Source organism: Brachycentrus maculatus, unplaced genomic scaffold, assembly GCF_059751285.1.
Source record: "Brachycentrus maculatus isolate JH-2025_06_01 unplaced genomic scaffold, ASM5975128v1 h1tg000092l, whole genome shotgun sequence".
NCBI classification, from domain to species: Eukaryota; Metazoa; Arthropoda; class Insecta; order Trichoptera; family Brachycentridae; genus Brachycentrus; species Brachycentrus maculatus.
In genome coordinates, this window is record NW_028280846.1 from 789091 (window position 1) to 801833 (window position 12743).

Below are 12743 nucleotides of genomic sequence, written 5' to 3' on the forward strand. Positions count from 1 at the left end.
ATATATTTTTTTTTTTTTTTTTTTTTTTTTAATTATTTATTTTTTTTTAAAGAAAAAGAGAAATATTGGTGTTATTATTATTTACACAAATATTTCAATTTCATACTATTTCTGTGAGCCTAAGCGGCTCATTATTAGAAATAGGTATTAAATTGTGGCAGAGTGGGTTCGAACCGAGAAACTCTGACTTAAGAGTCTGCGACACTAACCACGGGACCACAACCCGACACATTTATGTTTTACTTGGTAAATACCACAATATCCTAAAATCTGTTGTGACGTGTTTCGGTGCATTCCGCATCATTTCAAACATTGATTAATGAAATTAGTGTAAAATAATTTTAGAGTTGAATTAATGTAAAAAAGGTTATCAAGTACTATTGTCCGCCTCCGTAGCGTTATGGTCAGCACGCTCTACTATCGTACTGGAAGTCCCGGGTTTGATTCCTAGGGGGGGAATCAAATAAATAGTGATTTTTCACACTTATATTAATTCAATATTACCTTGGACTGGTACCTGAAGCGGAGGGCTGATCACCCTTCCTTCCTGTGTTAACGAGCAAGATAACACGGCGTTTGTATGATGCAGTGCACTATGCACCATTGGGTGCGGATAAGGGTTATAAAAACAGTACTGAAATCCTATTGGATACTAAATATTTTATTGCTTTGCTATTAGGTGAAAACCTGTTTTTTTTTTTTAATTAGAAAGAAAAAATTAAGTATGACAACAGAATGGTTTTTTAATATTGAGGTTACTAATTTAATAGTTTTTGCTTCAGAGCAAACATCAAACAAAATTTGTCTTGTATCTTTGCGATAAATTTCATCCGATTTATTGAATCAATCTTCGGTCTCAAGTTTATTATTACGAAAGTTCCTCTCTCGTACTGATTGATGGTACCTATTCATCACATTCCTGCCTATCACTTAATGATCCATAATACATTGTGTTGATACTAGCCATTATTTTATAGATGTGAGATCGGAATTTCATTACACGCTGTAATCTGTTATAGAGATATGTCGAGAATTATTATTAGGCTGTATACTTGATGTAAAAAATACGACGGCCTTTCGAGTATGTACTACGTAATCAATATAGGAAGCACTAACTTTGTGATTCTTCATTTTATAACTTATGTAGCTATTCACTTCGTAAGTTAAAAACTATTCAACTTAGGTGAATGTATCATTATATTTGGGGTTTAAATTGAGAGTATTAGTTTCAGAAGAGCAGTCCCACCCTCGAAAAATAATTTTAAAATAAATTTATATGTATCGTTAACCCTGTTAATTAATTGATAAATAAAGTTTTTATAACACTGATTTTTAAGTGTATTTTTATTTTTATGTGTTTATAACAATAAAATTCAATTTGGGAGACTCTTCAAACTCAATGTTTGATTTTAACATTTAATATATAAATTAAAATGGAGTTCTGCAAATAAAACGCTTAATTTGGAAATAAACTGAAATAAAATATTGGTTTTGCGAGAAGAAAAATACGTGGAGGTAGTTTATGCCTAAAATTGTCACTATGATTTTACAAATTGCAAAAAAGAAATCGTTTTATTGTTAATTCCATCAGGAATCGTACTCGGGACTTGGTGAATGGTAGTCAATCGTTTTCCAACCATTACTCAACCGGAGTGAACAGAATCAATGAATAGGAAGTCGTAAAAGTCCACTATGAAATCTAACTGGTTCATCGATAGAAATATGTTCTCTTCTTTAACATAAAGGTCAATATTTCAATCGGGCTTTTCGCTCCCTAGCGTAGATAATTTATTTTGCACAGTTTATTTTTTAAAGAACATCTTGGAAAGCGTGTTCATTATGTCCACGTACCGCGTTCTGTCGCGACAGGCTCGTCCCAGGCGGGTGATGACGTACGAGCGGGTTGCCATGACAACGTCAATATACGCTGCAGCCATTCCCTAGTCATTGGCTGCAGCGAAGGCTGTTGCCATAGCGACCGCGTCGCACCCCACTTTCGTCCCTAGGGACGCGTCCGCAGCGAACCAATACTAAATTCAATACAAGCAATATTTATCCGATCGCCAACGGGGCGGCGCTGAACCCCGCTGTAAGTACGCCAACCTTTTGGTTAATCCTTCCCTTGTTGCTTTGTGCCTCGTCAATTTTCCGATAAGTTGGTTCACCTGGCCCAATCTTTACGCGGTTGTGGATTCTGTAAGTACGTAGTAAATACCTACTTTTCCGTTTTCAAAATTACGATTGGCGCGTCTCTTGTAAAGTTGGCAGCATTGTTTAAACGAAACCTAGGGAAACGGCCAAAAATCGAACTAATTTCATTTTCATACATTTATGTAAACGTTTGTGTGCTCAAAATCATTTTTGTATAAAAAGCGGCGATAGTGGCGCCCCACCGATTCTACAGTTAATCTTTTCGGTCGAAGTGTGTTCCTTGATTTTTTTATGTGTGCGTTTTCTTATTTCAACTTTGATAAACAATATTGTTTTAACATTGTTGCATAGATTAAAAAAAAAATACGTACCCGCCTCCATAGTGAAGTGGTTAGCGCGTTAAGTTACCGTTCTGGAGGTCTCTGGTTTTAATCCCAGAGGGATAAAATAGACGTATGAGATATCTTTACTAATATTTATTTTATGTTATCTGAAGCCTTGTCTTTATGAAATCAATGATCAAATCAACACTACTTCAATTTGATCCAGTGCCTTATGCACCATTGTCTGTGGATGATAGTCAAAAGAAGAAGAAGAAATTCTTATGTTTTTTTTTATGAAAAGATCCAAAAAGATTCTTTTTTTGTTTGAAAAATGCAATTTTGTAATGAATGTAAAAAAAAAGTAACTAACCACTCCTTCTCTGCAGGGGTAGGCAGTGAGAATAGTACGCCACACCAATCTGTCTTTGCAAACAATCTTTGCCTCCTCCACATTCATGCATCTCCTCTTATACCGGCAATGCATATCATTTTTACATTTGTCGTTTTTAACATCGTTTGAAAATGCCTTAACAAGACGAACAATTGTCATAAAATAAATTTTTTATGTATTTTTTAAAAATAAAATACAATTTAGTAGACTCAAAAAATCAGTGTTTGATTTTACCATTTAAATATAATTTAAAATAGAGTTCTACAAATTAAATGCCAAATTTATAAATATCATTTTTATTTTGTTGCAGAACTTGTGCTATGGCACCCGAGCGTCAGATGGTGGCGCCGGGCAGAGCACACGCCCCCAGAGAACTGCCGAGAACTCATCAGGTATGCTCACTAACTATAGAGTTATAATAGTATCAAGTGTAATAGTATCATCATTACCATTATTCATTTAAACACATTACATACATAATTTTAAACATGTACTCGTGTAACGTTGTCCGCCTCCGTAGTGTAGCGTAGTTTGGTCAGCATGCTCGATTACCGTTCTGGAGGTCCCGGGTTCGATTCCCAGGGGGGGTCAAATAAATATAAGTCATTTTTTCACTCTAATATTTATTCAATATTACCCTGGACTGGTACCTGAAGCGGAGGGCTGATCACCTTTCCTTTGTGTATTAACAATCAAGATAACACTGCGTTTATATAATGCAGTGCCCTATGCACCATTGGGGTGCGGATAAGGGTTTGATATGTGTAACGTTAATCAAATAATGTGGGACCAGTTATGTGCAAAAATCTATTTATTAAAAAAAAAAGTTAAGGTTAGCTCTATATGGCTGTCCAAACTCAAAACACAGTAAGGGACATTTTTTTTGTAGTACGTTTTTTTTGCATTTTTTGAACTAAGTACATTCTACTTAGTCCAAAAATGCAAAAAAAACGTACTACAAAAATGTCCCTTACTGTGTTTTATGTTTGGACAGCCGTATACATTCAATAAACAATAATTTTCTTAGACATACGCACAATACACCTGTCAATTTATCATTTTTTTGTTTATAAAATTTGTTATACAAATTGCAACGAACAAAGAAATATGACATCACTGAAGATGTGGTATCATCGGAGTGATCAAAGTATACGGCAATTATTTGTTATGTCACTGTCACTTCTACGGTAGAATAGTAAAGGTGACCTTTCTTTGGCCAATGCTTTTGAATAATCCAGCGTAGAATCTTTGCTTGCCTTATATTCTTGAACTGTTACCACTAGAACCGCCAAGTTGTACATTTGACTAAGATATTTTTGAAGAGTGTTCAGAATAGGGTTGGAACTTTTTGACATATGGACCTTGAACAATTTTTTTTATACAAAACAACACCAACATGATTCCAGAACTCTATGGTTTTCAGTAATAATATATATTAATATTTCAATATTTAAAATTGAAAATGGATAGATTTTACCTCAAAGTGACTGCCGAATCAATTAATGAAAGTAGTTTTTGCTGTCACTTATCAGTGAAAAAGTGCTTTGTAAAAAGGAAATGGTAATAAAACAACTCTCCTTATCATCCATTGTTTACTTTGTGTAATACCACTTTTTTTTTTTAATTTTGAAAGAGAGAAAGGAATTCGTTCTCTCTTTCAAAATTTTATTTTTATACCAAATATATCAAATTATAATAATTTTATTTTAATGACCTGACGATGGAATGATTTCCCGAAACCGATAGTCACGAATAAGTGTTTATAAAAGTGGTTTTACACAAAGAAAAACAATGGATGTAAGGAGAGCGCAAACTATTACGTTAAATGTTTTGCCAAAACGATCAAAATCATATAAATAGATTTGAAATATTCTGCACATTTAAAATGTTTACTCCACTTGTGAAAAGACCCTATTGTCTGTGTGCACAGTTGTTATGTGCGCAGTTGTCTGGGAGCGGTTTCTAATAGTCTGGTTTGCAGTCGGATGTGGGAGCGTGGCCGCTGCCGCCGCGCGTCGTGCGGCAGATCCAGCGTCAAGTGGCGCGCGCGGGCCGCTCGCTGCAGCGCCTCGAGGTGCGCGGGGCCGTCATCGACAACTTCGACGCGCTCGGCCCGCCCTCCCCCCCCTCCCCGCGCTCCCCGCCCCGCCCCACTTGCAGGACGCCCGACTTCTTCACCAGGTCAGTGTGTTCGCGATGATAGACAAATCCCGCAAGACTTGTGACACTTCTTGTCCATGTTTCGGTGTTAATTGCTGCATTCATCATTTAGACTAAAGACATCTTATGACTTGGTCGTATGTGCATCAAGTTGTAAGAATAATTGTCGGATATGCATAAAGAGATGCACAAAAGTAGAATAGGTTAATTCTGTCTTTGCATACATTCATAACACATTTCAGGCAGGTATTTTTTACGGCTGCGGACCGCTGGCGACGGGATTTGATATTTATGTATGTATAGTTAAGACCTTAACAAAGAGACTTGTACGTAATATTAATGTAAAAACATTGGGTAATTCCTTCTTTTCTGCTTTTGAAATGAAGCCAGCGCAGGAGGTAAAAATACCCTTCCTGTCCTTAAGCATCAATCGACTGAACGAGTAGAAATACCTTTCCCGTCCTAAGTGTGTTAAGAATAGTTATATCAATATTTTTTTTATTGGTAATGATTACACGATTTTAAAATGAAATGGTTTGTATTTTTGTTTGTAGCGGTGAGGCTTACCAAGAGGAGAGTGAGAGCATGGAAGTAGACAGAAAACCAAAACTGGAGCCCGAAGATGTGCCCGCAGAAGACAATGACCTCACCAGCCTAACTTGGCTGCAGGACAGGAATCTACTCAGGAGTGAGTCTAAATGTAGTCACTTTTATACAGGCTTTGCTTGAAATTGTCAACACTATCCATATAAATTAGTATTCTCGGTAGTTTTAATTTGATTTAAATTTAGGAAAAAACAAACCCATTTTCTTTTTTATCAGTAATATTAACATGTCCGCCTCCGTAGTGTAATGGTCAGCACGCTCGGCTACCGTTCTGGAGGTCCCGGGTTCGATTCCCAAGGGGAGTAAAATAAATATAAGTGATTTTTTCACTGTCATATTTATTCAATATTACCCTGGACTGGTACCTGAAGCGGAGGGCTGATCACCTTTCCTTCATGTGTAAACGATCAAGATAACATTGCGTTTATATGACGCAGTGCCCTATGCACCATTGGGGTGCGGATAAGGGTTTTATTATTATTATTATTAATATTAACATACTGTCAGTAAGTTAATATTACCGATATACCTTTCAGACTTTTGATTCTTTTAATTTAACTTGCTGAATTAATCTACGGCTTGTTTCAAAATACTTCCCCCTTGATCGTTAATGGCATGTGGAATACAACATTTAAAAATTATTTTTACTCTAATAAAGTAAGCCCATTTTGAATTGGCCACTTTTCAATTTAAGCTGACGCATTGTCCTTTTGTATAGTAGAATAACTGATATAGATACAGATAAATATAGCTGTAAATGATTACTTTTACGAATGTTAAATTTTTAAACATTTTTATGGGGTGCTTTCTATGGGAAGTAATTTTTCTAATATAATTTTTATCTTTCAGGTATAAATTTCACTAAGACAGAAAACGATGAACTCAGGCCAATTTCTGCACAGGTTTGTGTTGTACAATATATTTGTATTAGATTTATGTACAAATTTTTAAAAATAAAAACCACTATACCTAATTTAGCTTGTTTCAGGAATGAACAAAATTCGTTTAATGTCATTATTGTTTAATGTCATTATTGTTATTATGTCCGCCTCCGTAGTGTAATGGTCAGCACGCTCGGCTACCGTTCTGGAGGTCCCGGGTTCGATTCCCAAGGGGGGTAAAATAAATATAAGTGATTTTTTCACTGTAATATTTATTCAATATTACCCTGGACTGGTACCTGAAGCGGAGGGCTGATCACCTTTCCTTCATGTGTAAACGATCAAGATAACATTGCGTTTATATGACGCAGTGCCCTATGCACCATTGGGGTGCGGATAAGGGTTTTTATTTTTTATTATTTATTGTTATTATTAAATTTTGGAGTTAGGCTCTTTCCCATGTTGCAGTTTCCTACACTCTTTGTTCAAGGTCAGATTTTTAAAATCTTTAAATCAAACGACACCTGCCTTCGTTTTTAGCCATTCTACATAGCTTCTTCTTACTCATCCTCTTCATTTCTTCTCTTCTATTTTCCCATCTAAAATAATAGTGATTCGGTTGTCTTGCCATATGATATGTTCTATCATATTTTATACTACACAAAATGGTATCAAAATCAATATTTCACCCGCAAGCGCAGGTGGTTGTCGGGTAAGAGCCAGGTGATATTAACAGATTCATTCGGACTTTTTATTAGAGCTTATTGAATTGATTAATTTAATTTGAATGCCAACTGATTGATTAGTAACTATTTATTACGATATTTGACTTATATTGTGATTTATTGTCACTGTTTAGAGTGTGAAGTCGGAGCCGTCGCCCACTTCTGACTACCAGGAGGAGTCGGTGAGCTGGGAGCAGCCGGACTCGAGCGGCAGCGAGCCCTCTCCTCCGCACACTCCCGCCAAACTCTCCACTTCCAGCACTTATCAGCCCAAGACCAATGGTAATACTTTACTTGCCACATAACTTTGTGGTAATATATTAAACACATTCCCGCTTTGTATGCGCTATTCTCATTAGAGACCAGACAGTTTCTGCTGGGGTCTCTGATTTTAGTTTTGCAAATGACTGATCGAATGAAACGACTGAAAAATGTATTGTGACACGTGTTTTGATGCATTCCGCATCATTTTCAAACACCGTATGTGAAGCTAAGTCTAAATTTTACAATTGTGTCCTCGGGACGTGGAAGGTTGAAAATGGGGTAGGAGCTGTTTGTTATTTTTATTGACTTTTTTTTATTAATTTTTTTAATTTCTTATCAGTGGGAACATCAGAACATAGACAATAGAAGGAAGGCTTTAATCATTTTCATATGTTTAATTATGGGTTTATAATTGATTTATTATTGGGTTTGTTATTAGTGTTTGAAAATGATGTGGAATGCATCCAAACACGTGTCACGATAGATTTTAAGAAATAGTGGTATTTAAAAAAACAACTCAAATCTGGCGGTGTCAAAAGTCTGTATAATCGGAGGGCATATATGACTAGATGTATGGATGTGAAGGAGGCGAGGAGTGTATGTCAGGACAGAAGAGTGTGGCGTTCCATCTTCTCTGCCTACCCCTGCGGAGAAACGGCGTGATGGTAGTAGTAGTGGTATTTAAAGTAAAACTTAAATAAAAAATGGATAAATTTTACCAAAAAAGTGACTCCCGCATCAACGAATAAAATATTGGTTGTTGGTACAATTTTGCTATATGAAATGCGTGAATGAAAAATCGATAGAGAATGCGAGGTACTTTACCGTGGTGGTATAAATTTATATATTTGATAGATATTTTCTACAGAACAGTGGGTTATAAGAGGAGACTATGCTTTGTTGACAGGATCAGGTCCCAAGTTGAAGCACCCCCACAACGTGGCGTACAACCCGCTGGTGCACACCCAGAACAAGCCGCCATACTCCTTCAGCTGCCTCATCTTCATGGCCATCGAGGACAGCCCGCTGAAGGCGCTGCCCGTGAAGGAGATCTACGCCTGGATCGTGCAGCACTTCCCCTACTTCCGCTCGGCGCCCGCCGGCTGGAAGAACAGCGTCCGCCACAACCTCTCCCTCAACAAGTGCTTCCAGAAGGTGGAGAAGGCGCCTGTGAGTCTCGCTTACTGACAACATGTCTTACTTACTTACTTCAGCCTTCTTCTCGTGTCCAGTATTGAACAACGCCCTCCCTCTTGGACTTGCACAGTTCTCTGTTGAATGCGACTCTCTTCCAGTGCAGGCCCGCCACTTTTTTAATGTCATCAGACCACCCACTCTTTTCTGGGGCTTACCCACGCTTCTGCGTCCTGTTCTAGGCTTGCTTCCAGTCAAGCACCATTTTCATCCTCACACGACCTGCCCAGTACCACTTCAGTTCTGCGATTTACCCATCTCTTCGTCAGGATAATCGCTACACCAGCATGCAAACAATATTACACGTCACTACCATAACACTAGTCACACACTTAAAGCTACACAAAATATTAATCACATGTTTTTTGCCCACCATATTGAAGTACACTGATAGCGGTAATACCAGTAATACATTATGATACTACTATTTCCAGAGCCTCGGTAAAGGATCTCTATGGATGGTGGACGACCAATATCGGAGTAACTTGCTGCAGGCCTTCAGTCGCTCTCCCTTCCACCCCTGCGTGCCCCCTGCACTGCCTACTCCTGCGCCTACACCACAAGACAGGTATGTACAAACAGCTGTTATATTATCTACACCATATTGTATTTCTCATTTATTAATTTATTTTCTTTAACGTACATCATACGTAGTATAAGTCGTTCCATATACATACACACATATAAACCTCTAGAGAGATAGCGATTGTTTTTACCTAAAATTTTCACTCATGAATTACATGAAATTATAGTAACTTTTAACATAAAGAGTAAATCCTCTCACGAATAGGCATAGACTATAATACTTAAAAAGTTGAAGCCTAAGTAGGGTCGTGATAAGCTTGGATGTTAGGTAATTAATTAAATTATAAGTATTAAAGGTATTAATCAAGAATTACACCTAAAATAGTATTTTCCTCTTGAAGGCACCTTCACCGATATGAAAAAGGTTGATATGCAAGGAAATACAGTTTAGCAGGGATATGTATTTTCTTCTCTCTAACAACTGTCGGTATTAATGAAATCCGTTTTTCAGGTTACCCGTGGTGGCTGCGGCGAGCAGTCGCGGACCCAAGGGGGCTCCCAACCCGCAGCTCTTCCCCTTCCTCTCACGCCGCCTCGCCGCCAGCGAACCTCCACCCACCTCCGATGCTCTCAGGTGAATATACTACCAGTTAGCGGGACAAGCCTGTATTGAATCCCATTTAGGCTGCTTGATTGCTGCTCCAAGTTGATTTGTGCTAATGAGATGTGCGCTTTCAGCGGTCACGACAGCTGCGACTCTCTGGACGAGGTGGTGGCGGCGGCCATGGTGCTGGCCCTCAAGCACGGGCCCGGAGTGCTGCCGCCCTCCATAGTGTCTAGCTACGCCAACCAGGACCACACCTACAGCGCCGCCACTGGTAACTACCTATTCTTTCCTTAACCTCCTCATCCCTATCAGACTTATCTTTTTACAACATGGGGTATTTTTACTTGTATCTTTGTTTAACATTGGGTATTATTACTTTTATCTTTTTGCCAACACGCGGTATTATTTCTTTCATCTTTTTATTAAGATCTTATCATGTATTGAAAGATTTTCTATTTTTTATTACTATATTATGTCTTATTCCATTGTACTTTTCTTGATATCATTGTAAGGGTGCTTGTGCACTACACGAAATTTAACTGTCGGGCAGGCCGGTTAGCATGAAAAAACGGATGATTGGCTTGTGCACTTGTCCGTCTTTCTCCGGATCAATGTGCTCGGTTGGTGCGCCAATCACGGTGCGCGTGAACTCGATCACGCTAAACTGTCGAAGTTGCTTTTATTTTACGTTTAGCGCTCTAACGACGTCATCAGCAAAGTTACTTGTTTGGGTTTAATAATAATAATAAAATTGGATAACTTATATAGCGCCATTTTCGTAAAAAAATACCTCAAGGGCGCTTCACTGTGAATGAATTGGGGAAAATATTATGGTGGAAATGATTTAGCAAACAAATGTGTTTTTAGTCTTTTTCTAAAGATCATCTCACTCTCACTATTTCTAACCATTGGTGGAAGAGCATTCCACGCCGTCGGTCCTGCAACAGCAAAGGCACGCTCGCCAAATTTAGTGCGTTGGTTGCGAGCTGGTAAGATCACTTTGCCCATTGCAGATGTTGTAGCCGATCGAAGCGTGAGACGTCTATCAGCCAATTCATCTGGAATACACAGCTCCTTAAGATACTCTGGAGCCATATTGTGTATTGATTGTGTATGGGTTTATCTATTATATTTGATTGTTTGAGTGATATATTTTTGTTCATTTTATAGCTTCTCCGGAGGCAGGATACGCTAGTGATGAGCAGCGCAAGACGGCGGAGACTCTTCTTCATCTGGCGGGCATCACAACTACGCCGTCAGTCCCACAGGTACTAAAACAATACATACGGGTATAATTAATTGAATAGACTGAAAATAAGTAAAAAAGTTACCGTGATTTGTAAATAAAATATCTACAGTCATTGTACAACTAGATACTTTTCTATATTTGTGAGGATTATTATAATTATTATTTTGTTGGCTAATGACAAAAGCAATAAATAAATCAGTAAGCAAAATAAATTAAAAATAATAATAATGAAAACTAATTTGAAACTCTTGGACATTGGAAATAATGGTAAAAATTTTAAGTGTTCTATCAGCTACGTGATTTGTTAGGAATCCATGGCTTTTTGAAATATTTTATAGTTGTATTGTACCTGAATTATATGGATTGACAGCAGGGAATCAACATCGCAAGAGGCTAATCCATCTTAAAAACAGGCCACAAGGCCTACACCAAGCGGAAGAACAAGTATTATACCTCACATAAATTATCTCACCATCAGTTACTTCTGTCTATAGGGGTAGACAGACAGAATACATCACCAGACATCCTTCGCTTCTCTCATAGTCATTCCGTGTCTCCTTTGGCCTTGCGGCTTCTTGTCATTTGGGCGAAACTCCATAGTCGGACACGTATTGGAATTGGTTAATATTTCAGGTTTCGCATCGGCCGAGGCTGCTCAGGGTGGCTCCGAAGCGGCCATCGGTGGACAACAACAATCTGGCGGGGCAGCAAGATCAGAATGTGCGCAAGCGCTCACGCCACCACTCCAAGCACCAATAACCCTCCCTGCCGCCGCACCTCCCCCTGATCCGGCGCTCCGCGCTGCCGTCTGTCGGGAGAAAGCCACAGGGTCACAGAACGAGACGCTTTGCTGAACCTAAATACAATGATCAACGGTCGGTGCTGTTCAGAAAATGATGAGCAATCTTTTATATAGTTTTTACGTATTTATATTGCCAAATGTGAAATGAAAGGTATTTGGGGCTATTTATTCCGTTGCCGTGTTATTTGGCTTACCACTTCGAGCCGGTACAGTAACCGAAGTCTTCGACTTATTTTCACACATCTCGAGTGATCTAGACAGTCTAGTTGTGTAAGTAACCGACCTCCAATATGACCACACCGGCTTTCGGGCTCTTCTAATAATGCGCGGATTCTAAAAATTGATGTTTTGCGCGCCTTTTGGCTGCTGGAACCAATTTTCACTGCCAAAATGATTATATTTAATTACATTATCTAAGGTACAGTTATGCTTTGCTAAATGTATACTTGGCAGTAATGTGTGTTTAAAAAGGCATTGAAAAAATAATTATTTTGGGCGGGCATAAAAGTATTAAACCTGCCTACTTGGACTATATCGGCCTGAAGATGCAAAGAATAAGTAAAAATACATTTTTTTAAACACGAGTAACTATGATTCTGGCACATAGACCACTATTGGTCTAATAATGCCCCATTCGAACTCCGTACTATCAGTGCATCGTACATTAGCGGAGATGGAACAAAAATAGCCCCAAATACTATTTATCTCTAACTCTATCCACATGTAAGAAATATTTTTTAGGTGAGATATACACTACCTATTTAATTGTGGCTTTACCATGTACAGTTCTTGATAAGCGTACTGTTTTAACGATTTTTTTTGTAGATGAAGCTGGGTTTTTTAAAGAGACATACTTAATTTTAAA

At 38.2% G+C, this 12743-nt stretch overlaps 1 protein-coding gene across 4 annotated transcripts in view; it reads left to right on the forward strand.

Moving 5' to 3' along the window:
* Positions 1-12743, forward strand: part of LOC148310518 (uncharacterized) — a 44329-nt gene extending 31586 nt beyond the window's left edge. For 2 of the 4 annotated variants that reach the window (XM_088258276.1, XM_088258278.1), the window contains exons 2-12: positions 3176-3257; positions 4847-5046; positions 5580-5713; positions 6481-6533; positions 7372-7519; positions 8409-8671; positions 9130-9263; positions 9732-9854; positions 9959-10098; positions 10998-11095; positions 11710-12743. In XM_088258276.1, the coding sequence (XP_088114402.1) occupies positions 3186-3257; positions 4847-5046; positions 5580-5713; positions 6481-6533; positions 7372-7519; positions 8409-8671; positions 9130-9263; positions 9732-9854; positions 9959-10098; positions 10998-11095; positions 11710-11835 (1491 nt within the window). In that variant the 5' untranslated portion in view covers positions 3176-3185 and the 3' untranslated portion in view covers positions 11836-12743. Of the gene's footprint in view, positions 1-2402; positions 2423-3175; positions 3258-4846; positions 5047-5579; positions 5714-6480; positions 6534-7371; positions 7520-8408; positions 8672-9129; positions 9264-9731; positions 9855-9958; positions 10099-10997; positions 11096-11709 lie in introns of those variants that run through there. The other 2 variants (XR_015837385.1, XM_088258277.1) reach the window with 2 other exon arrangements.